The 24,579-nt window shown below is 40.7% G+C and overlaps 1 protein-coding gene across 7 annotated transcripts in view; it reads left to right on the forward strand.

Annotated features, from left to right (window-relative positions):
* RASAL2 (RAS protein activator like 2) overlaps nucleotides 1-24,579 on the forward strand; it is a 295,807-nt gene that overhangs the window by 64,594 nt on the left and 206,634 nt on the right. For 2 of the 7 annotated variants that reach the window (XM_075131482.1, XM_075131483.1), the window contains exon 1: nucleotides 19,085-19,989. The exons of 3 other annotated variants lie outside the window; for them this stretch is intronic. In XM_075131482.1, the coding sequence (XP_074987583.1) occupies nucleotides 19,383-19,989 (607 nt within the window). In that variant the 5' untranslated portion in view covers nucleotides 19,085-19,382. Of the gene's footprint in view, nucleotides 1-19,084; nucleotides 19,990-24,579 lie in introns of those variants that run through there. 2 more of the 7 variants (XM_048860722.2, XM_075131484.1) reach the window with 1 other exon arrangement.

The following is a 24,579-nucleotide window of genomic DNA, read 5'->3' on the forward strand; positions in this document are numbered from 1 at the left end:
TCAGACTAAAATAAAGAACTCTTTTTTCACTGTTTTCTGTTTGGACACCAGAAATTTGACACTGCTGATGGCTTGTAAATAGAACATATTTTTCCAAAGCCTTTATAAAAATTTCCCCGTTTCTGCAATTGTGACTCAGTTTTGTGGTGCCTATCTGCGAATTAGAATGCGCACATACCCAAACAGTGATGCAAAATTTGAAATCGCACCAAGTGCACTGCCAGAATCCCATTGTGCGGGATTGTGCTGCGTTTCCAGCTTCAGCTAAAACTCCTTTGTCCTAGGCCATGTAAACTGGAGTGCTGAAAAATGGTTATGCAGACTCAAGGAGGGAGAGAATCCAAATTGCACATTACTTTGGATAATTAGGTAAACAGTAAATACAAGAATCCTGCAGAGCATTAAAATCCCTTTCAATTTTTCTTGTCCTAAAGTTTATTTTTAGACTTGGCAGTGAGATTTGTCACAATAATTGGTATATTGTTTAAACAAGGTCACTGGCTTATTGTGCATGTGTTAATCTATGTTCAACTGGTTTGCTTTTTTTAAAATAAAAATCCCCCCTCAAAAATCTATCTTGGAGCTATTAAAATCCTCCAAATCGGATGCTTCAAACACACTCGGTTGCTGGAAAATATATATCACTTTGACCATTACTGACAGTTTTGCAAATCTAAATCCTGGTAACTGATTGCAGCAGTTTCCCTCTGCTTGTGAGGCTCTGTCATTAGAATAAGAGGGCTTCAGGTGTTTAGAGCAGCTTTTTAAAAAAATAAGAATTATAGTATGTAAATAAGTGAACCTATAATTACTTTTCACCTAACGCAATAATTCTTATCCTATTTACCATTGTGAGCTGCATCCAGTACTACCTGTATGGCCCGGAAGATGTCACATGGGCCTCAGCTGTGTGCTGACTGGGCCACAAGCTGAGAACCACTGGCCTAATGGGATTGAAATGCACAAATTTACCTTTTTGGTCTTGCTTTAAAAGTGCAGTGCATTACTCTGAAGTGTCTATTAAGAACTGACATGGGGATCCATGTTTGTGTCTGAGTGACATCATATTTGTTGGGGTTTTTTGGTTTACTAACTGCCTGGAAACTTACCCTGCTGTGTGGAAGTCAAGCTGGGTTGTTTGCTGGTCACATCATGTGTAAAACAGATTCTGCAGTCAGTACTTACTTAACAGTTCTGTTGATTGTGGTCTGAATCTGAACAGAACATAATACATAGCTGCACTAAATCTTCTAGGCTAATAGGAGTAAAAAGTAGTGATTTTGCCACTGAAGGAAGTAAATAAAATGCCATAGGATATGCTCAGGCAACAGAATGGCACTTTAAGAATGGATGAGTCACTCCTATATTATCTTTCTGTATAGGAGGCAATAGGATCCAGTCGTTAGTTGGGGATTAGTAATTGCAGCTTTCTGGGGTTTATTTCTGAGTTCTACCAATGACTTGCAGTAGGGCCTTTTAGAAGTCTTTTAACCTCTGTGTACATCTATTTGTTGATATGAGGATGTAATAGTAACCTCACTGGGGATGTTGAAACTTAGTTGTTTGTTGGTAAATGCTTTTGAGATGATCAGTGTTAGAGGTATGAATTGCAGAGTAGACTCTCTTTTAAGCAATAACACAAAGGGCCAGAAAAACTCAGCCCCTGGTAGAGGAGTCTGCAGCTAAAACTGGGGAAAATATTGTAACAGAAACGTTTGAGAATATATTTAAGTGGTTGCTTAAGACTAGGTTGCCTATTGTAGGTAAGGTCCTCAGTGCAGCTTTCATAGCTTGAAGAACTGGACTTTGTATGCACAGGTGATTTAGGATTGACTCAGAAATATGCAGTTTAGTCATCTGGTAAGTGAATGTTCATGCTTAACGAAACCCAAAACAAAATAGTTTGGAACTTGAAAGTGAAGTAATCTCTCCAGAACAGTAATGAGGCATGAAGAAACAAAGTACTGATGTCATGGACATCGCCTGAGGCTGCTGTTGTGTGTGGTTCTTTCAGGATTGGGGTTATGCCTCTCTCCGGCTGCCATACAGAAAACAGAGGACTGTCTGCTCAGAGGGATAATGTTGGTGATGGGGGTCCTTGCCTAGAACACATTCTTCATACAGATGTATTGCCATGCATGTATACTGTTCTTTTTTCTTTTTGGTGGTGAAGGAGTGTGTGTGTATGGCAAAATCTTTCCATAAATAGTCTTCTGAAAGTGCCAATCTCTTCCTTCCTTCCTCTTCTGACCATTGAGTTATCGTATATCCTTCTGTTGTTGGGAAGAGCCTCCTGTATATTGTTACCTTCAAATATATTTAGTTTAGCGTTAGACTTAAATATAAATAAACTGGCACAGAAAGGCTATTTTATTTTAAAATGATAGTCCTGGCATAGCTCTCTCTCCTGGATGCTCGCCTGCCAACTGTGTTTGGATACTCATGTTGGATCTGTGTGCTTCTAAACTCCCCTGGGTTCTCAGCAGGGTTTAGCCACATCCTCTGGCCTCTTGGACATACTTCTCAGGTAGAGAGTATCTGTCTGGAACCACTTCTAGGGAATGGGATCCTCTGGTCCAGCTGCATTGGGCCACCAGGACCAGTGCTGACCGGCTCAGCTGCACTATCACTCCCTCCCCAGAGCTTCATCCTACTGGATATTCTGTTCTGTAATTTAACTCTTCAGGGACACATAATTGAAGCAAATAACTCATGGACTTCAAATCACAAGAGAAACTCAAATTTAGGCAAAATAATAAACACCTGTAGGCAATTAGTTCCTGAGCCCTCACCACTCTAGAGCATTCTTTGCAAAGGCTTTAGTCAATGGCTCCTGGGGTCCCAGATCCCCTCTTCTGGAACTCACTCACCTGGCTCCATCTTCTGTTCCTGGTCACGGAGCCTCCTCTAACTCCTCCACTGAGCTCCCTTCAGATTATTCAGATCCAGCAGTCAAAACCCGAGCAGCAGTTAAAATGTATGCTTGCTGAGCTAACAACCTTTCTGATTGTTCCTTCCTTTCTCTTGAGATTTTCTATTTGCCCAGCTCTAGCCCGTGCAAACAACCTGGGGAGAACTGCTTTCTTTTAGGGTATGTCTTCACTACCAACATTAAAGCGTTGCGGTGGCAGTGCTTTAACGTGGCTGTGTAGTTGCGGCACCGGCGTTGGGAGAGAGCTCACCCAGTGCTGTAAAAAAAAAAAACCCAAAAAACCCACCCCCACGAGGGGAGTAGCTATCAGTGCTGGGACCGCGACTCCCAGCGCTGGTGCATTGTCTACACTGTCACTTTACAGCGCTGAAACTCGCATCGCTCAGGGGTGTATTTTTTCACACCCCTGAGCGAGAAAGATTTCAGTGCTGTAAAGTGGCAGTGTAGACAAGCCTTAATCTTCAGTCACCTCATTGTTCTAGGCTGCTTTCCACCTGAATGGAGGATCATTCCTTCATTATTCTTGTACCTCCCTGATCCTGGTCTTGGAGGTACATCACAAACCCTATCAGCAAATAGCTGATTTTTGTATCACTGAATGTCTCAGAATATACTAAAGAGCTTCTTATAGTCTCCCAAGATTTTTGACAGGTTGTCATATTTCCTCCCTGTCATCCATTTCTACTTACTGACATTCACATGGCCGATTTGTAGATAGTAATTATAAGGTAATGATGACATCTTATTTAAAATCACTGACTAATGTCTGCATGGCATTTTGGATACACTTCAAGGCATTATCCCGGTTTTACAAAGGCCACTGGGATTAAATTTCTCGCCCAAGATCAGAAACTGAGTCAGGAGTCCTGGACTAATTAATTCACCTGCTGGCCTCCTGCACTAAACAGCAGACCCCACTTCCTCTCTATATTCCCTATATTGCAACTTGTGGTGCCAATTATTCCCCACAAAGTGATGGTAGTCCAGTCTAGTAGATAGTAACCTCTTTGTCTGCTTCTCATTCAGCAGTCACTGCACAGGTCAGAAAATACAAATCAGACCAGCAAGTTTCACATACTTCAGTGGTTAACTATGAGTGAAACTAATTGTTTTGTGTGTGTAATGAACATACAACTCAAACATTTAAAATGCTGGAAAGGTACACACAACTTACTTAATTGTCTGACCTCTCCCTTGAAAACATCTGGTAAGGCTTTTTTACTTTGTTAATAAGGGCACCAAAGCCCTTGGGTCTGCCCATTGGGGTTTTTTATCACTAAACTGAAATCCTGAATGCATGAGCACTTGGCATATGGAAAAGAGTAATGAAGTAGTGTTCATAATGCTTCCAAGGTGGCAAAGGCTGGGGTCATCTGCCTGATAGGTATGCTCTATGTTCTGGGGGGAAGGGGAGAAAATTTGGGGCAAAAATTCCAAAACAAATACTGTAGATGAATGGGTGTTGCCACCACTGTAGGTATTTCCACCTTGTCCTCCACAGCCTCTTAGCTCACACCAGTGCAGGAACCATAATACGAGAGAGAATTTTTCTATTAAAGATTTGTGGTATTTACACAGCAGAACGTAAACACTGTAATTATGGATATTGCTGAAGTTTGTTCCTTATTTATACCATAATAATATATTGGTGTATAATGGTACTGGAGAATACTGTTCGATTGAGCAGTGGTTGATTTTACTTCTTGGTTTGGAATGAAGATGTTGGCTTTTTTGCAGGTTTTCCAGTTTCTGAGAAGTTACAACTTCAGATGTGTTTCATGGGGATAGTATGCTTGGATAGTATGGGGGATTCATGGGGATAGTATGCTGGAAAAAAACCTGTTTGTTCACTCTGTTAGAACGCTTCTGTCACCAGTGTTCAGGTGTTCTATTATTGTGGATTGTTGGTTCACAAAACACAGTCTGTGAAATCAGAGCAATTTCTGCACATGTGGTTTTGAGAGGTTTTGGTCAGCGTATCTGTTGCTCCTAAATTCTGCTAGCTATATGTATAATAGGAACAGAGGAATTGCCATTCTGGATCAGATCAATAATCCTTTTAATCCAGTAATTTGCCCTCTAGGTGGACGATACGTAGCTGTTTCAGAGGAAGATGTAAATATTTCCATTCTAGCTTATTTTCTCAAAGGGCGTGGCTATACTGAAAACTTCAAAGCGCTGCCGTGGGAGCGCTCCCGCAGCAGTGCTTTGAAGTGCAAGTGTGGTCATGCGCGCGAGCACTAGGAGAGAGGTCTCCCAGCGCTCCTGGTAATCCACCTCCATGAGGGGATCAGCTCCGAGTGCTAGGAGTGCGGCTTCCAGCACTCGGAGCCTGTTTACACTAGCTCTTCAAAGCACTCTGACTTGCTGCGCTCAGGGGGGTGATTTTTCACACCCCTGAGCCAGCAAGTTAGAGCGCTCTAAAATGTAAGTGTCGCCAAGCCCTTAGCTATAACCGTGTCCTTTGTGGTAACAGGAGTAAAATAACTTAGTTTTTCTCACTGTTGTCAATAGATATGACTCAATACACATATGGAGCAGATTCTTTGGGTAAGACTGTGCCATTTTTACACAGTCATTCAGAACAAACCTACAATTAAAGACTACTATTTCTGTTTCTTACAAAATTCAACCTTTTAATTTGACAAAAGCCCCCTGCAATAGTAGTTGAAATTTACATAACTTGTTAGTGAAGGGCCATCACATTGAATATTTACTTAGGTCTTGAAATATATTTAATTTGCTGTTGCTGGAGAGACTGAGAGTAGAGGAGGAGCAACAATACACAGCAGTATCTTTGTTTAGGTCCCAAGTGACCAATTAGTTTTTACAATTTGTCGAGGAAAGTAATGTCTTTTTACATAGCAAGTTCTTTAAATACTTGAAAATTTATTTAAAATCCAGAAGACATTTCTCGTTAGAGTCGGACCCAAAATTTGACCTAAATTTAGAATTTTTAAACTGTGATTACTGTTGAGATCGTCTTCCTCTATGTCTAGAATCTAAATCTAATGAATTAATAATCTAAATTAACAATTGACTTTCCTTTTTCCTTATGGCTTGAACCAATACTGAACACACTTTACAGATGACGTTACCACCTACAGCAGTATAGCTGCAACTGAGTTCTCATTAACTGAAGAAATTGGGTGTGCTATCACCACAGATCCTAGCCTAGAATCTATTCGTTCTATACCAGAGCACCTCAGTTAACTTTTGTTTATTGTGTAACATAACATTCTCTTTTTATATTCAAATGGATATTTATATAGTAGCTAGTTGCCCTTCCCAGAATAAGCTTATCTAAGGGTGCTGCTGTGCTTACGTCTCCTGCCTTTCCTTCTGTCATCCTCCCCTCTGCTGCTGCCACATTAAAATCTTATTAGATGGTGGAATTGACTTCAGAGGTACCACCCCGTCTTCTCTTCTCTACTTCCCTATGGACAGCTCAATGCATAGTAGTGGAATTTAGTGTCCTCTCCAGTGGGATTGTAACAACAAACCTAAGACTCCACCTTTGTTGTCCTGTTCTACTTTTTTTCTCCCTTTATACTGTTTAAGATTTGCAAGATGAACTGATTTTAATATACTTTTAATCTCTATTTTTATTAAATGAATCTTTGCTCCAGATTCCTTTAAAGCTGTAAATCTGCAGGAAAGTGCAATTTTCAATTATCTTTAACTTGTCCAACTTGGAACAGTAGAAGTAGTGCGTGGCTGCACATGTGTACACTGTAAATTTCCAGAAAATAATTTGATATGTCTGGAACTTTGAAAAAAGTCAGACTGAATTATATAACTTCAGCATTTTTGCTAGATAACATCAATTACAGGCTCTGTTATCTTTTCCCTCTCTCCCCCCCCTTTCTATATTTAGTTGAAGAATATTCTACAGATGCTGCTTATGGGGCAGGATGTTTAGCCTTCCCTTTCCTACTTACAGCAGCCAGGGCTTTTGATGTTAGATGAATGATGTCCCATTAATATGGTGTGTCTGTCTCCCGTAGTGCATGCATGAAATGGTGGATGCTAAAATTATCAGGTCCATTATATTTGCCAGCCTGTGTGTAGAGGATGTGGTCACTTACTACAGCTGTATGTGAAGGGGGACAGAGAGAGAGAGAAAAATGGTCATGTGAATTTTGTTTGAACAGTCAGCAGGGCCTCTGGTATAATATTTATCCATTAACATATGTATATGCTACAAATCCTTTCCCTTGGTCAGTAATGCTAACTTTGCAGTTAGTTTGCTTGATGCTGTGATCAAATTTGGCAATATTGTCTACTGCTGGTAGAATGTTGGTTTAAAAGATTCCAAGTGTAATACTTTTTCCCCTGGCTCAAGTGAAAAGAGGATTGGGCAGATGAAAAGGTAATTTTGCCTACTGGAAAACAATTTCAGTAAAAGGCTAAGTGAGTAGGTTGGTGAAGATTTGACATGGTATTCAACCCAATCTGTAATCATAAAGAAATGGATATCAGAGTGGGGATAAGAACAGTTGCTAATTTTAGATTTTCTTTTCAGTTGAGAGGGATCTTACAAAGATTGTCACTAAAGGAGGTGAAATGTGTTAATGCCACTAGTCTTTTTCTTTTAGATATATGACTTCATATTTCAGTTTAAGTCTTAGTGATTTGTCTCAGGTTAAGCCCCATGAATGTTTTTGTCCATAGCACAGCTGGCAGTACCTGCATTGGGGAAGCCAATTCTGGAATAACAACCGTTACAAGTCAGGACTGAGGGCCTGCATTAGAGAAATTTGCACTGGTATATGTATGCTGATGTAGCTACATCAACTGTAAGTCAACTCAGTAAAAAGAAAAGCACTGAGGGCTAGAACACATGGGCCAGTCCTGTGACTACTGGATGCCTTGGTGAAGAGATGTCAGATAGTGGTGTAGTTGCATGATGACTGAGGACTAAGCTAGAAGGATGTTGCCCTTTATTTTGGCCACAGGCCCATTGTGATACTGGAAACCAGCTTTGCGTTCTGATTTATTCAAAATTGCTGATCTTTTTCTGCAAGCACTAACAAATTGGTCCAGTCTCTGACATGCATTTCTAGCTGAGAGTTTGCTGTATTAACACTTTGAAGTGTTGCCTTCAGAGGAATGCTAATTCAGGTTTCAATAGATAACCATGATCCCAAACACAGCAATTTTTTAAGGTACTGCTCAGCTTTTCCCCTGAGTGTCTTCATTCACTTATGTGAAGCAGTCACATGCAGATATGTCAGGTGCGCTGTTCTAGACACGTAGTCCAAGGAGAAGTGGTCTTCACCTACAGGAAGTTTTGCAGCGGGAAGCAGATGGATCCCAGTGATAGGAGATGGGAAGGGGATGTTACATCATTAATTACTTAGCTTTGCATAAACAAAACTTAGCATTTTGAAAAATGTCTTTCTAGCAAATGGAGGGAAAGTCATCCTTGAGGCTATTTAGCTATGTATCGTGATTGAAAGGGATCTGTGACTCTTCTTAACTTACCAATTATGGTTGGCACGAGAGCACTTTATGTACAGTTCCAGCTCTAGTGTGTCATGCAGTCTGAGTTAGCTTTGAAAGTGAAAGAATATAGAAAGCTCTAGATTGCTTTTTCCTATGGCTGGTTGAATAAATTTTTCTTTGATATATCTGCGTGTGTTTGCATACAGACTGTCCAAACAACACATTATAGGGCACAGTACTGAATTTGTAGTGAAGGCTGTGTTCAGATGTCCCTCTGTTATGCCCTATTTTCCTGGACTGTCTGTGATTGGAGGAGGTGATTTGTCTGAAATTTTGAATATCTAAAGTAAGAAAGATTTTTCCTGAGAACTTGGAAGCTATATATTAAAATATATCTGGTAGTGAATCTAAAATTGGCTTAGTTCCTATATAAAGCAGTGTTGCGGTATGCTTCAGTGGCCTTTTTCTCAGTGCAATAAATACTGAAGATGAACTAGAATTTTGTACGTGTATTTCTGCTTCTACACACTCAGGAACTGGATAGCTTTCACAGAAAGGGCATTAAAAGAAATTAACTAATCTTTATTGTCAAGGGCTGGATCTCCTCCAACTGCTTAGCAATTAACATTTTTATCACTTGACTAGTAATGCTTATTACTAAGCAATTAGTGATTAAAACTTCTGGTACTCCAGGAGTTGTTTACAGTGGAGCTGGGTGGGTCATGGGGAAGTACTGAATGAGGAAAGGGAACTCTGGGGACCATCACATGGAGGAGAAACAGCTAGGGAGAGGGAGGATTGAAGTGGTTGACTTCATTTGAATATACTTGATTTTCATGGGATTTGATCACAAACTTAATGTTTTTCTATTTTCAGCACTAGTTTTAGAGACTAGTTAAAGAACTATATGAGCATGGATTTGACATATATATAATGGCTTCTTTGGATCTTTTATAGGAAGAGGATTAACGGGAAAGTAGACGGTAATGGCACTTTTGGTACTATTTTGTAAAAGGATTTAGGAAATTAAAATTTATTTTTACAATCAGTGTTTAAAATAAAAACTAAGAAACGTGTGCAGCTTTTCTGGCATGAACAGCTCTAGCAGGGCTTATGTAAATGTGCACATCGCTTTTTCTTATTACAGTGATACAAATTATACAAATGTAGTAATAGTTCTTCCCCCCTTCCTCTTCATTTTCAGTAGCTGGAGTTGTAACAAAATGTAAAAGATGACAGAGTACCAACTAGATAGAGCAGTAAGTGTAAACTCGATGCAAAGTAGTTTTGTAAAAGTAGATTAAGTAAACCCAGTTAAAACAACGGAAGAAAACATAACCAAGATATCTTGCAGTTTATCCTCTTTCTAAACCAGATTGCAAAAATCTAGTTTTTTGTGCCCCTGTGTAGATAGGGAGCTCAACAGAGGAATCCAATTCCAAGTTTGTCTTCAATATCACAATGAGGGAAACTTGATCTAATACAGTGGTCCTCAAATTGTGGAATATGCCACCCCCTGAACACTGAAGAATGTTCAGGGGAACGTGCAGCAGGGCCTGGGCCAGCTAGGATTGCTAATTTTGGTTGGACATATTCCTGGAGGTTTCATCACAGGACATAATCTTTAATGAAAAATTAATTTTTAATTCCCGGAGACTCCAGGGCAATCCTGGAGGGTTGGCAACCCTAGGGCCAGCCCCCATGAGGGGCAGGGAGGGAGCACCATGCTCCCAGCCCCACTCCACCCCCTCACTAGCTCTGCCCCAACCCTGTTCAGCCCCCAGTCCTGCTCCGCCCCTAGTACCAGCTCCGCCCCCAAGCTCCCCTTTACCCCCTACTGCACCCCCAGTCCAGCTCTGCCCTCATTCCCTCTCCACCCTCAGACCAGCTCCGCCTCTAGCTCCAGCTCCTCCCCTATCCCTAGTTCCACCCCCAGCTCTGCCTTCAACCCAAGCTCTGCTGCTGAGGAAGCCTTGGCTGTGCAGGAATGGCGTGGGGGCCTGCACAGACTCCGTTAATGGTGGTGGGGGGGTGCAACAGAAAAAGTTTGCGCACCACTGATCTAATGTAATGAAGTGTTGTTTTGGTTCCAAAAGAACAGTTTAGAAGTGAGCCTATGTATGTTTTCCAACCCAAATATTCTTCAGTATCAACCCCTTACTTGGTACTATATGCATATTGAAGGGTTGCAAAATAGTTTCTGTAAAGGAATTTACTCTCTACCGCTTGGTTTAGCTACTGTTACTTGGTGTTTGGGGACTAGCACCTCTTGTGGGATTTCTGTCTCTAGTTAAGAGTGCTTGGTTGTTTTTCAGTCCTATCACTGTGAACAACATACTGTAGTTTTCCATGTGGTGTTTGCCTTCAATCCTGGATATAAATGCACTACTAAACCAAGAGGTGGCAAAGGCATGGCTCACAGTGGCTAGTTCCTTATTTTAAAGGAATGGGTACAATCTCATGACGAGCTGAAAATGAAAGACACTATTTCTTTCCACAGTTGCTGGCCATGCTTTAAGAAGTGATGGTGCGTCCTGCACTAAGACTGAACATTGTCTTGTGAATCTGATGATCAGAAGGCAGATTCTCTTGATAAAGAGAGGAGAATGATGTTCTGGCTAGCAATTTGCAGCATTCCTCTTTCTACCAGCATCATCTTTTACTTGTCTGTGTACAGATTAAATGGGAATAGTGTAGTTACTGAGCTTGAATATTTATATTTTTGTAGCTGAAGTATGTAAGTCAGCAAGTGTACTTTTATTGTAAAAAGAAATAGCAGTGTTACGTTAATCTTTGAGATTCTCCAGTGTCCTTAAGATACTCAAGGTTTAAAAAAAAAAAAAAGCCTTACTCATGCTCAGTGTTAATATAAAATTATCAATGACATTCCAAGTGATTGCTAACACTCAGTGTGCTTAACTTCCAAAAGGAAAACCCTATTCCCTCCTGAAACGGACAAGTAAATATGTAACTAATAAGACATATGCCTGTCCATTTTCCTCCTTACTTTTCTTGAATGTTGTTTCCCTTCAACCCTCCCTTCATCTGCTTTTGCCTTTTTAGATTTCAAGTTCTTGGAATCATAGAATCGTACAACTGGAAGGGACCGCGAGAGGTCATCTAGTCCTCGTGGCAGGACTAAGTATTATCTAGACCATCCCTGACAGGTGTTTGTCTAACCTGCTCTTAAAAATCTCCAATGATGGAGATTCCACAACCTCCGTAGGCAATTTATTCCAGTGCTTAACCACTCTGACAGTTAGGTTGGACATTAGGAAAAACTTTCTAAACCTCCCTTGCTGCAATTTAAACCCATTTTTTCTTGTCCTAAGGAGAATAATTTTTCTCCCTCCTTGTAACAACCTTTTATGTACTTGAAAACTGCTTTGGAGCAGGGCTTCTCTTCTAGTGCTTAGAAGGTACTTAAAGCTTTTTGTGGAACTACCAAAATATTATAAACAATTATGAGAGTTTTACATTATAATCCTGTGACTGAAATAGATCAAATATCGTATTGTTTGCTGTTAACAAAAAACATTAATCACAAAGAAATCTGCATTTTGTATCTTATACTGTTAATTATCTTTTGAAGATTTAAAAAAAATAATCAAAGCTGATATTAGTACATTTAAGTGTGAAAATCAAATGATTAAATGACTGGTGGATTATTCAACCCCCCCCCCCAAATAAACAGAACATATGGTCAAACTTATCAATGTTGAATTAAAGTAGCCCTCATGCCAAGAATTCTTGAGAGCCGTGGGACTGTGTTCACATATGGTTCACATGGTTAAAAACAGGAGGTGAAAGGTGAAGATATTCTGAATAAATGTTCTCCAGTTGACCAATGAGCCTGTTTCTTTCACTGCAGTTATTTCACCTGTTGACAGAGTAATAGGTGGCTTTGGATGGCTTGGGACCCAGCCTAATCAGTTGCAAATTAATCTATCGTGACACAACAGACCATGTAAATGCTTCCCATGATGAGTTTATGGTCTGGAATGATGGAGTTCTTGCCTGTGAGTAACAGGACTCAGATTGAGCAAAGTGGAAGAACTCTGATACAGTAACTGTCTTGGATGCCACCAACAGCAATAGATTCTGAAGGCCAAATGAGATCAATTTGAAGTCAGTGGGGTTGCGTTGGTGTAGCTGAAGGCTTTGTTTGGCTTCCAGCATCTTCATTATTGGTAGCATTGCATGAGAAATATAGAACACAGCTTGATTCTGAGCCCAGCCTGAGTTTGCTGAGCTTGCAGTTAGACGAATCATCTTTTTATTTCTAGAGTAAACAAATTTGATGCAAAATCATCGAGACACAATAAACGCAGAACCCCACTGTGCCATTGTTAGGTTAACTTTTCAGAGAAGAGGCAGCCATTGTTTAGAATATCTTGAACTTCAGCGAAATGGAGATAGCCAGACAAGGTTTCCATCAGTTTAAAAGTCCGTTTTTCATTGATGAGCAACGGCAACATCAATGAAGAGAGTAATTAGTAAAATGCTTTTCTTTCTTCATTTACATTTAAACAAACTGATCTCTGATTTGAGATTCCTGGGCTTCTCGTCGTTGGAGGAGTTAATGCTTCACATCTTTTGCTTTCTGAAGTTCTGACACTGAGAGTAGCATAACATAGAATTTTTGTCTGAACTTCCCCACCCAACTAAAGGTACCTTTTAAGAGTTGAATTCATAGTTTGCATTCTGTGTTGCTTTATCCTGTATTATGCATGCAGAAAGGCTAACTATCCTACATATGTGTGCATATATAGTGCATCCTTTTTTGGAAATGTGTGGCATAAAAATGTTGATGGGTTATGGTATCCTGTTCAATAGGAAATCAGCTTGCAGATGAATTACAGTAAAATGAGCAGGCAGATTAGTTGATATAAATGAAATACCACTGGAAAGATGATAATGACGTCTTGTCATTCAATAAGCTGTTAGTAGGACAGCAGCAGAGGGGGAAGGGAATGGGACTGATCATCAAGCTATCAACTACTGTCTGTCTCATTCTGCCTTTAACTAGTGTTGTATTACATCCATTTTTTTTAGAATAATGCTGACGCAACTAGCTATGTATTTTCCAACTTAATGTCTCACACTCGTGCGTGCGCACACACGCTCTTGCCATACTGGTCATATGCTGGGATCTGGTCCTAATACTGAGCTCAAGAGCAATCAAAACCCTATGTCCAAACATGATTTGCATCTGCACTGACTATGGTTTCAAACTGTGTTTCAACAGCTTTCAGAAAATGTGCTAAAATTTTGCAAAGGGGAAGATGTCTTCAGCTAGCATGATTACTAAAAAACAAAACAACCCCCCCACCACCACTCTATCTTTACTAAAGCATATAGTATTCCTAGTAGCAATTGTTAGAATGCTTGTCAAGCATGGTTTTGTAGAGTTGACCAGAAATACACCTATTCATTTCCAAATAGTTTTAGCTATTGTTTGAGTAAATAGAATAAAACACACCAAGCTTCCATATACTTTTATGTATTTTTAAACTTCTACAAAGCTAATTTCCCCAGATGCTAATGGAGGCTTTAAGTTGATATATTTAATGTGATTTATTTTGGTTGCCTCCTACCCAGTCTCAGTGGTTCTGCTCGTGTCCCTAAATTGACTTTAGTGTCTACATTTGCCTGATGTTTTACTGTTCCTCCTACTACTTAATTAAAATATTGTCTCGTCAGTGTAGCTATAAAAATGAAAACTAATGTTCTTCTCAGTCTGAAGAACCCATTCTAACTCTCCTGCTTTTACTTTCTTTGATGGCTGCAGTTGTGACCATTGCTGCTCTTAGTGGCGCTTCCCTCCCCCTTTTTTGTTGTTCCTGTGGTCATAAACTGACATTGGCTGCAGGACAGTGCAAAACATGAAACATTTGAAAAAAAAAAAAAAAAACTAAACAGTTTCCATAACTTGCCAGGGAGATTTCAACGAGTATTTATTGGGTCTTTTTTTTTTTAATTGAAATGAAGCCATAATTGTCTCCAAACAATGTTCAACCCTTTGCTCCAAGGTAATGCATTCTGTAAAGAAAGGGCTACAGCTCTTTAGCTCTACCTGGTAAGACAGAGGTCTCCAGCCGGTGGCGTACAGGGAAGAGAAACTACCTGACAGGTGAGAAAATGCCATAATTAATGTTCCCTTGAGGCTGAAAGTGAAGCTGGAGTGCTGCTTGAAAGCAACCTGCCTTCCTTCCCTGTTTCCACTATCGTTCATAATGAAGCTAGCCACAGGGCTCTTGGTGCAGGCAGCAGCCAGTGGTTCAGACCTCACTTTTCACTGCTCCTGTGATAATAAGCTAAATAGCAAGAGCACAACTAACCTGGACATGTGGAACCACCAACAGATGCCTCCACTCTAAGCAGCATATAGCTTCCTGCTGAAGTGGGAACAGGAAGGGAGAACTGCAAAACTGAGGAATGGTTAGAATTGGCAAAGAAAAAATTAGAGAAGAGAAAGGTCCAAGGCACTTAAGAATGAGAGAGTAAATGGACTGCAAAGAAAGAGGAAAGTGTTCCGAATAAGGCATGAGTAGACATAGGTGGAAGCAGGTGTGCGAGTCATCTGCCAGCTCATTAGAAAGGGGAGCTCCATCAGAAGAATATTGAGAAACACTGCTGTAAGTACTGTACTTCTGGGTTGCTGGAGTTCCATGACTCTTCTGACTGACCGTACGTGATTCTCTGTCCTTGATCAGAATGAGTTGTTTGTGGCTCTAAGCTCCTTTTGGCTGGACCTACCCTCTTCTTAGAAGGAAACTGAAAAAGGGAGGAAAAATTGGGGTTGTGCTATTCTTTGCTGCTTTATGGTGGGGGAAAAAAATAAGACGGAATGGTTTTACCAATCCAAAAAAAGATAAAAATTGTTTTTGCTTTAAAAATACAGAAATGTCCAGTTCCCTAGCCAGAATGAAATATTTTTTTAAACTTCTGCATCCCCTGATCAGAATAGCAAAATTGTGTGACATGAGAAGAGCTGACAGAGTGAAATCTCCTCAAGAATCTGAAAATTAACCAGTCATGGAAGGAGAAAGAGGTCTTAGCTGGATTTTTTAAAAAATCACACTTGCCTTAATTGCTGTCACAAATATGACACTAAGTTTTGACAAGGGCAGGTTAATTTACTTTTCCATCAATAATCCATGTTGCACACACTTCCTTGCTAAACTTTTAGTGGTGTCACTCTTAAGGCAAAGCAGGCTCACCTTACAGGTGACCTGTGAGATCTTTAATAATCTGTTCTGAAATGTGGAGAGCTCTTCCCCTTTTGATTGAAATAAACATAGAATACATTATGTATGTTATGACACATTATTTAAACTCCTCTAACTTGTCTACTCAAGGGTAAGGCAAATTTCTTTTGCCTGTCCTGCTATAACCACTAAACACACTAAATCACAATATGTGGCTTTGGAAAGGGGAAAATAAAACGTCCTCCCGTCAATCAGACACTGGACCAGATTCTGTAGCTTTGGCAGTGCAAAGGGGTTGTAAAACTGCCCTAACTAGACGGCTGAAGATTCCTTCAGCATGTTCCAGTCATGTCTCCTTGAAAATCACTACAAGTCTACATAGTTTAAGAAAGCCTGAAGCTGCTGTGAACCATGGCATGGACTGAACTGGCTCCTCAGCAGCCCCTGGGATTAGGGAAGAGTGAAGGTGGTATATAGCTAGACTTGGAAGCATTAGGTTTTTATCAGTTCAGGTCAGTAAACACTGATTTCACTCTGAACATGCACACAAACCAATGAAAAAATATTTCCACCAATAATAATTGGAATTTACAGGTAGATAAAGTAAGAAAAATGCTGCTTGAGAACTTATTATAGTTTGATTTAAGGATATTTGCTTGGTATGTTGTGATGTGTGATGCTGACAATTTGTGTTTTAACAATTATAAAATTTTAACTTTTTGGATCTCTGCATCTACAGTCATTAAATAATTATTGTCTGACCTCCATAATTTCTTCAACTGTGAAAATGTGAATCAGTAAAAATAAAAAAAATCTTAAACAAACATTGATAGTTTTTGTCAAAATAATAACACATAAACCAAACTCTAAGTCTATATATAGCTCTCGTTACACTCTCTCTCTCTCTCTCTCTCTCTCTCTCTCTCTGTCAGCTGCACTGAGCAGAGCTATGGTGTAGTCGAGGATCTAGTTCATCAGGTGCATTTTTCTGAAGAAATTACAAAGTTACAAATGAAGGAAAATGTCCAAATAGCTGCTCTGTTTTTTTCCTTGCCATATACCTGCAAGACATTTCTGTTTATGGTATACTTCAGTTTGTGTGTATGGTGAATGTTCAACCCAGGAAACGATTGATCTGGGAAAAGCAACATTTGGAAGGTACTGGGAACACAAATGTTGGTGCCTAGATATTCAGAATATGTCTACATACTGCAATTAAAGACCCATGGCTGGCCCGTGTAAGCTGATTTGGGCTTGGGCTATGGGGCAGTTTAATTGCAGTGTAGATGCTCTGATTGGAGCCTGGGCTCTGAGATCCTCTCCACTTGTGGGGTCCCACAGCCTCTGCTCCAGTCTGAGCTTGAACATCTATACGGCAATTAAACAGCCCTTTAGCCCAAGCCCTGTGAGACCAAGTCAGCTGGCACAGTGACTGGTGAACTAGAAATGCCCAGATACAAATAGTATCATGCACTCTGAGTATGATCTGCCGATGGGAGCTTTTTCTGACAACATAAAGCTTTTATTTGATTATTTAAAATCATACTGGAGAATAGGGGGGTGAAATTCTCTGAATCCTAGAACTTTCTTCCATTTGCTGTTTTTCTGGTCTCTCAATGAAGGTGTTGAACCATACAGTAAGAAACCGGAAAGCAGGAGACTTTCTTGTCTTCTGACTTACTCGTAGTCCTCTGGTTTTCCTGTCTCCCAAGGGGATGAGGATAGAGATGGGAAATGTTGAATGCAAACTTGTTTGTAAAATATTCCTTGCTTATAAATGAATCTGGACAACTTTGAAGCCCATGAACTCCCTTTTCTGGCCTGCCTGGGCATGATCCAGCTTTCTCTCCAAGTCTATTCAATATCGCTTGAGTAGTTGCAGTGCTTGCAGCTCTTGGAGTGTACCCACAGCCACTGCATCATCAGGAGTACTGAGATTTTGGAGATGACCTGAGAAATCCCCCAAGAGCCTGAGCCTCTGGCCAGTGCTTGATTGTAGGCACGTATGCATTAGATGTATCTTGTCTCCTTGGCAGTGTCTGTGACGCTCTTGCCCATTGGCTTGTTTCTTTCATAGTGAATTAATTTACTCATCTGTTCCAGAGAGTAACGTGGTTTTTACAAAACACAGGACTCAACATAATACATTTTTCAATCCGTATTCTGTATCCAAGGATTATTTTTCAGATTTTCTTTATTACTCATAAACTTGGCCACTTTAAAGTAAACACAGCCACTATCTTTCTATATCTTACATGCCAAAAAACACAAGATTTTTTTTAAAGGGAATTGGTCGTGGTGAGTTGGATATCTTTACAGACCCATTCCATGTTGATTCAGAATGGAATTGCTGGAGCAATTCACAATGTTTGCCTGCTGTAGTTATCAGGGATGTACATTGGCTGATGAAAGAGCTCTAGCTCAAAGCAAAGGTTCTGTAGTGGGACGGACAATTTTATTGGTCTGCCAAGCCAGATTATCCTTTTATATTACCAGAAAAGTCTTTTTGATTGTCGCTGTTGTAACATTAGTCAAGCGTCTGTCAATATTTCCATTATAAACCTCCTATTTTCAGGGGTTTATGAATAGACTATTTTTTAAAAAATCTTGCTCTGGTCTGAAACTTGGCATAGGAGATAGGAGTTCAGCAGCAGATATTTTCTTTAACAAATTTAAAATAGTCAGCTGTTTCTTAAACTGTAGAGAGGGCAAAAAAAAATTCTTTGGTTAAACAGATAGGAATATTTTTTCCAATCCACTTATTCCAATTAGATTTATAAAAGCAAAACTCTACTCCCTATTAAGGGGGGGGGGGCGGGGGAGAAGCATATTCCATTTGCCACAAGAGCTTGCCTCAAAACTTTCCCTTTCTTAACTTTGGTTTATGATTGACTAAATCCCACCCACCTTCTCTCTTCTTTCCTCCTCCCCTATGCATATTTCCCTTCAGTATATTTACATTATTGCTACTTTAAATTACAGCTTTCTTTCATTTACTCCCACTGATCCATATAACATCGCTTTTGCCTTGCTGTCTGAGGTTTGCAGCACCCAAGTCTTATGAATCTCTTTGCCTCTCTAAAGGAATTTTGAGATACTTTGTTTGACAAGATATGTATGGTAAATATACACTGAACAGACTTATTCAGGAATTGCTCTTCTGCATTAAATGTTGCTTTAAGCTATCACTTAATGTACCCAACTTCTCAGGTCCTGAACATAAGAAGGATGACTGCTAATTTAGATTTGGAGGGGGGGGGGAGTTGGTATTTTTTTACTGCGACTTCATGCTGCATGAATGTGTGGCTTTAAGTTAAGGTAATTCCACATTCTCTTATTAACCCACTGTTGTTGCAAAGTGAAAAAGTAAATTACGATTGGCTCAGAACCCCATTGTGGGTTTTCAAGACTGGTGGTTTTTTAGTCATTTCCTGAAAGTTTGGTGCAGAAACCTGAAAGCGCAGGAAGTGACAACTGACTTCGCAGAGCTGAATTCATCTTCAGAAGGAGAACAATTTGCTGTAGGCGAGGGTTCCTGTATGTTGAAGACTCTACTGAGATGCAGAAATATGGAGTAATAAGTGATGGTGTGAAATTCTATATCTAAATGACACCCGATTGATTCCAGCTCATCAGGAAGAACATCTACTGTCATTCGTAGCCACACTACTGAAGAAAGCAGCTCAAGCATTAAAATGCTTTTGAGTACTGACGAATGTGAACTGTAGCTGTATGATTGGTAAAGCAAAAGGAAGTGTAAGTTAAAGAAACTGAAAGCTGAATGGTGAAAAATGAGTGTGTTTAAAAAGCAGTACCGTCCCTCTGCTGCAGCCTTTAGACGATCATTGTCGGAACAGGGGAGTGGAAGTACAAAAGTTGCGGCTAATTTGAAGGAATATCAATGGTACTACCAAATGAAGAGTAAGAGGACACATGAACAAGCAATTTCAGACCTAGGAAAGTCACTTGGTGCATACAGATGGCAGACGCATCCCAGGTTTCACTGGAAGGGGAGCAAGAGAGAGTTGTCTCACAGTCTTAAATGGAAACATAATCAGCTAAGTCCTATTGAATGCCCTTTGAGGATGGACAGTAGTGGTGCTGATGATCTCCAGGAAGACCCAGCAAGGAAGATGAGCCAGGCAGATAGTATACCATTTCGAGTTCCATTCAGCAGGTCTATGTCTGAGCCTGCCCCACACTGGAGAAATAGAAGTGTAAAGCCATTTCTGCAACCAGTGCGCTCAGTAGATTGTGAGCAACAGGGATATTTCATCCATGATATCTTCTCTACGCTTTCAAGTGGCTTTTCTAAGATGTTGACCCGAAAAGGGGAGCCCAGCACTGAGCCAGTGAATGAATGGAGGACGGACTGTAATCAAATTGATTTGAATACAGGTAACAGTGAATTGTTTTGTTCTCCTTATAGCTGGTTAACAGGTGAGCATAGTTACTTGCTCCTTGGAGAGATTTTTAGTTATTTAAAACTATTTGTAACTTCATACTGATTTTACTGGTGGCTAGTAATGTGGGGAAGCTGATAGCATCTATGTTAAATTGAGTGCTCCCTGATGTGTCATTTAAATAGAGCAGTTTATGCTACTGTGGCCTTCTGAAATGTTTCCTTTTTTCCATTGTTGTCCTTGCCTTAACAGTGAACCCACTAAGTGCAATTCTTTAAATTGAAATAGGGTGGTGGTTAGGACTGCCCAAACAATTTTCTACCCACTTAAAAATTTGAAGGCTTTTTAAAATGTCTTTTTGGTGGTTTTAGAAACTAATAGCTCTCTGGAATGAATTGGGTATATGGTGTGCACTGTTTGAGGGCAAACTCTGAGGACTTGTAGTACCTTGTTATGTAAAACCTGCTACTGTCAAACTGGAGTGTGGAGGGAAGTAAAGCTGTCTTTAAACGATGTACCGATTGATTTAATCGTGCCAGATTCACAGTTTTGTAACGTCAGCCAAATTCATGTATGTTGTATATTAGATGCCAAGAACAAGAACATTTGTAAAGGTTTAGCTAGCTGGGATTGAGGTCAGTAAGCTTCTTGATGCCAGTCTGTGAGATTTCATTTAATTCTACCCCGTTGATAACAATGCTTTTAAAGCAAAAGAGAAAAAGGGAGAGAGATTTGCCTCCTGTTGTCACTCTTGGTTTTTCATTTGACTTCCTAGTACTGGCAGATCTGACACAAGTAACCGATGCAGCTATGAAAATGGGTTTAAACTCTTACTTTTAAAAACTCGTAATGTTTTCCAAAATCCTGCAGATTATCATGCTAAAACCCTGATAACATCTGGATCCATCTTAGACCATTGGACAAGCCCTCTGTATTCCGAAAGCCTCTGTTTTATTATTAGAATGTACTCTGCTGACATGGGCACTTACAATCTCTTAATTACAGTGGAGTGGTCTTGTATTTTATATACTGCATTTTTTTATTGGAGTCAGTCACATCCCTTTAAAACAAACAGCTAAAAGACAGAATTAAGTTATTTAATGGGGACTGTATCCCCAGTTCAGTGTAAGGCTGTAACTCAGTGGGATTCTATTCAAGATGAGTTTTTGGTTAATATCACTGGATCCCCAAAATGTGGAATGTGGGTTGCTGATCCTTGTTTACATTGCTGTAGGTAGCTCCAATGCCTAGCTGGTTGCTAGGATTTTGTGCCCTGATGAAGCCCTCTTACTAGTAGTCCCTCTTCTCTCCTCTCCAGTCATCTGCTAATTCAGGGTGAGACAAGAAGTCCAATCGCAGATTACTGCGATAGTGGGGGGAAAACATGGGTTAGAGTGGTGAGTGGGCCTGGTCCATTTTCTGGTAGGCCTTTTCTGCACCACTGATCATACATCTTCAATTGGGGCAGAAAGGGGGGCCCTACAAGAAGTGCTGCTGCTCAGGCTGATGCTGGGCAAGTAGTCCATACCACATAGGAGGCTCTGGGAGTCAAGATTCTGACTTGGGTGAGAGCATAGTGGAGTGTAGTTGCTCAAGATAAGACATTCTTCAATAAACCCTTGAGCATTGTTATGGGACAATACCAGAGCCAATAGCTCTGTGAAGTGTGGCTTGACCTGCAGAGCCTACCAAACTGATTGCACAAGCATGGCAAAAACCTGGGAACTGACATGAGCAAAGGGACTCGAGAGAGGAACAATTCAGAGACACCAGACTAAGACAGGCACCCGCTGGGATGTTTGAAGAAGCTAGGCTTGACTAGATCCTCATTACAGGTTGGCAGGCCTTCAGGTAAGATGGACTTGCATGTAGAATGTTTGTTTTTAAACTCCTTGTCCCTAAATGCTTTATTCCTTATGTAAAAATAAACAATACTTGATGTTAAGAAGGCTGTCTGATCTCTCTATACCACTGGTCACAGACTCCAAAAGGAAAGAATCACAGGTGCCAAACCCAGCAAGGCTGCTGGGTAAACACAGTTGAGCCACCAGGGTACTGTAGCCCAGGGTCCGGTCTAAGAATGGGAGAATCCCAGGATTCCACCCCAGGAGAGGTAAAGACACAAGGTCTAAGACCAGAAGGGGTGTGCACAGAGACACCACAAAGGGCACAGATGTGCAGCTTAGCCCTCTTATCTTGATATGGACCTCCTCAATTGCTATTGAAGAGACTACATTACAGGAAATGATCAGGTCTCCTGTATTCCTCCCAAAACTCCACACAGATTGAGCTCAGAACAGTGGGAAGGCCACTGTTTGGCAATCTGGTACCTTGGTCTTCCAGGAAGCTCTCTGAGCTCTATGTACAGAGGAAAGCATCTTCCCCTGACTTGAGAACACAATCCAGGATTGTGTTATGGGAAGAATCCGGAGATCTGAAAGCCCATGAGACGTACAGAAAAAAACTCTTTCCCCTTCCACAGGGGGCATAATCAGCATCCTCAGACAAGCCACATTCTCACTCTGCGCAAAGGCGATACGCTACTTTTTACTGCATGTCTGAGAGATGGTGCAAGACCTGTGTCCTCTCCCTTTCCCAGGCACAGCAGTTCCCTTTTCAGTGAAGACACTGGTACTCAATGTTGAGGGAGGTGTTTTTCCTCAGACTCTTCTGACAGGCAGTTCAAGAGATGATTGTGGGTTGCATCCATGGCCTTTATGCTCTAAGATGCTAACCATCTGGCTGCAGGCTTTGGAGTCATTTGGGGATCACTAGTAGATGAAAAAGGCATTGGCTAACCTCTGCTTGGATTCCAACTTCTTGGTATGATTTCCTTGGATGTGACCATTCCTGCTAATGACTAATAACCAGTAAGTCATATTAGGTGATAGAATGCTGCTCTTCTCAACATGGAGGACTTGAAGAAATGGATTGAAGACCTCCCAAAAAACCTCTTGCCTTCATTAAAAGGAGTATGAGAAGCCTCTGCTTGGTCATGTCACAATGACTTCTAACCAGAGGGGGAGGCCTACCTAATATGTTGTTCAAATGCAGAGTTGAAGAGGCATGTGACATTTCACTCCATATTCTTTATGAAAATATGCTTATGATATGAATATGACATAACTGAGATGTACTTTTATGCAAGATAGGTCTTGTAAGATATCATTGGAAAGGTTATAATTTACTGAATGTGATTATCCAATTTGTATGCCTGTATTACTTCTATATCTGAAATTAGGAATATTGACTATGTATCTGTATTTCAACTATGCTACTTTTGGTGACGCCCACTGCTAAAACTTCAGATACAACAATGGAAAAGCCAGACAGGGCTGATGACCCATCAGCGAGGACAATGGCCTGTGAAAAGGGTTGGCCTTTCTGCAGACACTCTATGCTGCCACTGACTCATGGATGCTGTGATACTACAGAGTCAGGTGATCTTGTCACCGATACTAAACATTACCTGGGAGGACTTGTAACTTTCCACTGGAGGAGGGTGGGGGGGGTCAAGTTTGGGAAACAAAGGATTTCCGCCTTATGTAAATCCTATTTAAGGAAGGGGAGGAAGGCAAACGAGGGGACTCCTCTCCATGGCCTGTCTGCCCAAGAAGAAAGACTGCTAAAGCCACCTAAAGGGAAGGCAAGGGGGGAGTCCAGACTGAGTCAGGGGTTCAGTCTGAAAAGGAATATAACTGGAACTCTGAACCACAGAAACTTTGCAATCTGCCTAAAATAACATTTAGGGTGAGAATTTACATTTGGTAACCTGTTTCTTAAGTATATTGAGCTTAGCTTGCGCGTTTTGCTTTATTTGGTCAGTAATCTGCTTTGTTCTGTCTGTTCTCTCTTGTATTCACTTAAAATTCACCTTTCATAGTTAATAAATGTATTTCTTGTTTATAATATAACCCAGTTTATGTAATTTCTAATTGGTACGGGCAAGAAGGTGTGCTTATCGCCCTCCTCATTGAGGGAGAGGGCAAATTTCATAAAACCTCTGGGTTTGTACCCCTTAAAGGGAGTGGGCACCAGAGTGTTGTGGCGAGCCCCTAAGGCTGAACCTATCCAGAGTGGATCTCTGTCTCTCTGTGCAGCTGGGTGCGGTCCTGCCTATGTGCTTGTCTGGAAAAGCTTGTGAGCCTAACCCAGCAAGGCCAGGTAAAGGAGACTCTGGCTGGCAGAATAGTCTGACTCCATGGCATCCCAGCAAATCAGGTGACATCCCAAAGGGCCCAAACCCATCACAAGGCATATCAGAGTGGGATTTATCTGGGAAGAAATGGGCCAAATCATTCTAACTACAGCACCAGTCATCCCCCTTCAATGGTGGAAGGACTCCGAATTTCTCTGAAGGGATTCTTCTGGATCTATCTAGTACCTCAACAGGAGATAGAATGCCCACGGGACTGCACACAGAATAGCAGTGCTGTGTATGGGGTAAGGCATATTGGGATGGACTACCACACAGATATTTGGGAGAGCGGTAGATAGACAAGCCAGTCAGCTGGTACCCAGGAACAGTTAAAGATCCCTGTCCACAATGTCCTGAACTGGTTAGAAGAAAGCAACACGGAGATGT

The sequence above is a fragment of the Caretta caretta genome, chromosome 8, assembly GCF_965140235.1.
Source record: "Caretta caretta isolate rCarCar2 chromosome 8, rCarCar1.hap1, whole genome shotgun sequence".
Taxonomy (NCBI): domain Eukaryota; kingdom Metazoa; phylum Chordata; order Testudines; family Cheloniidae; genus Caretta; species Caretta caretta.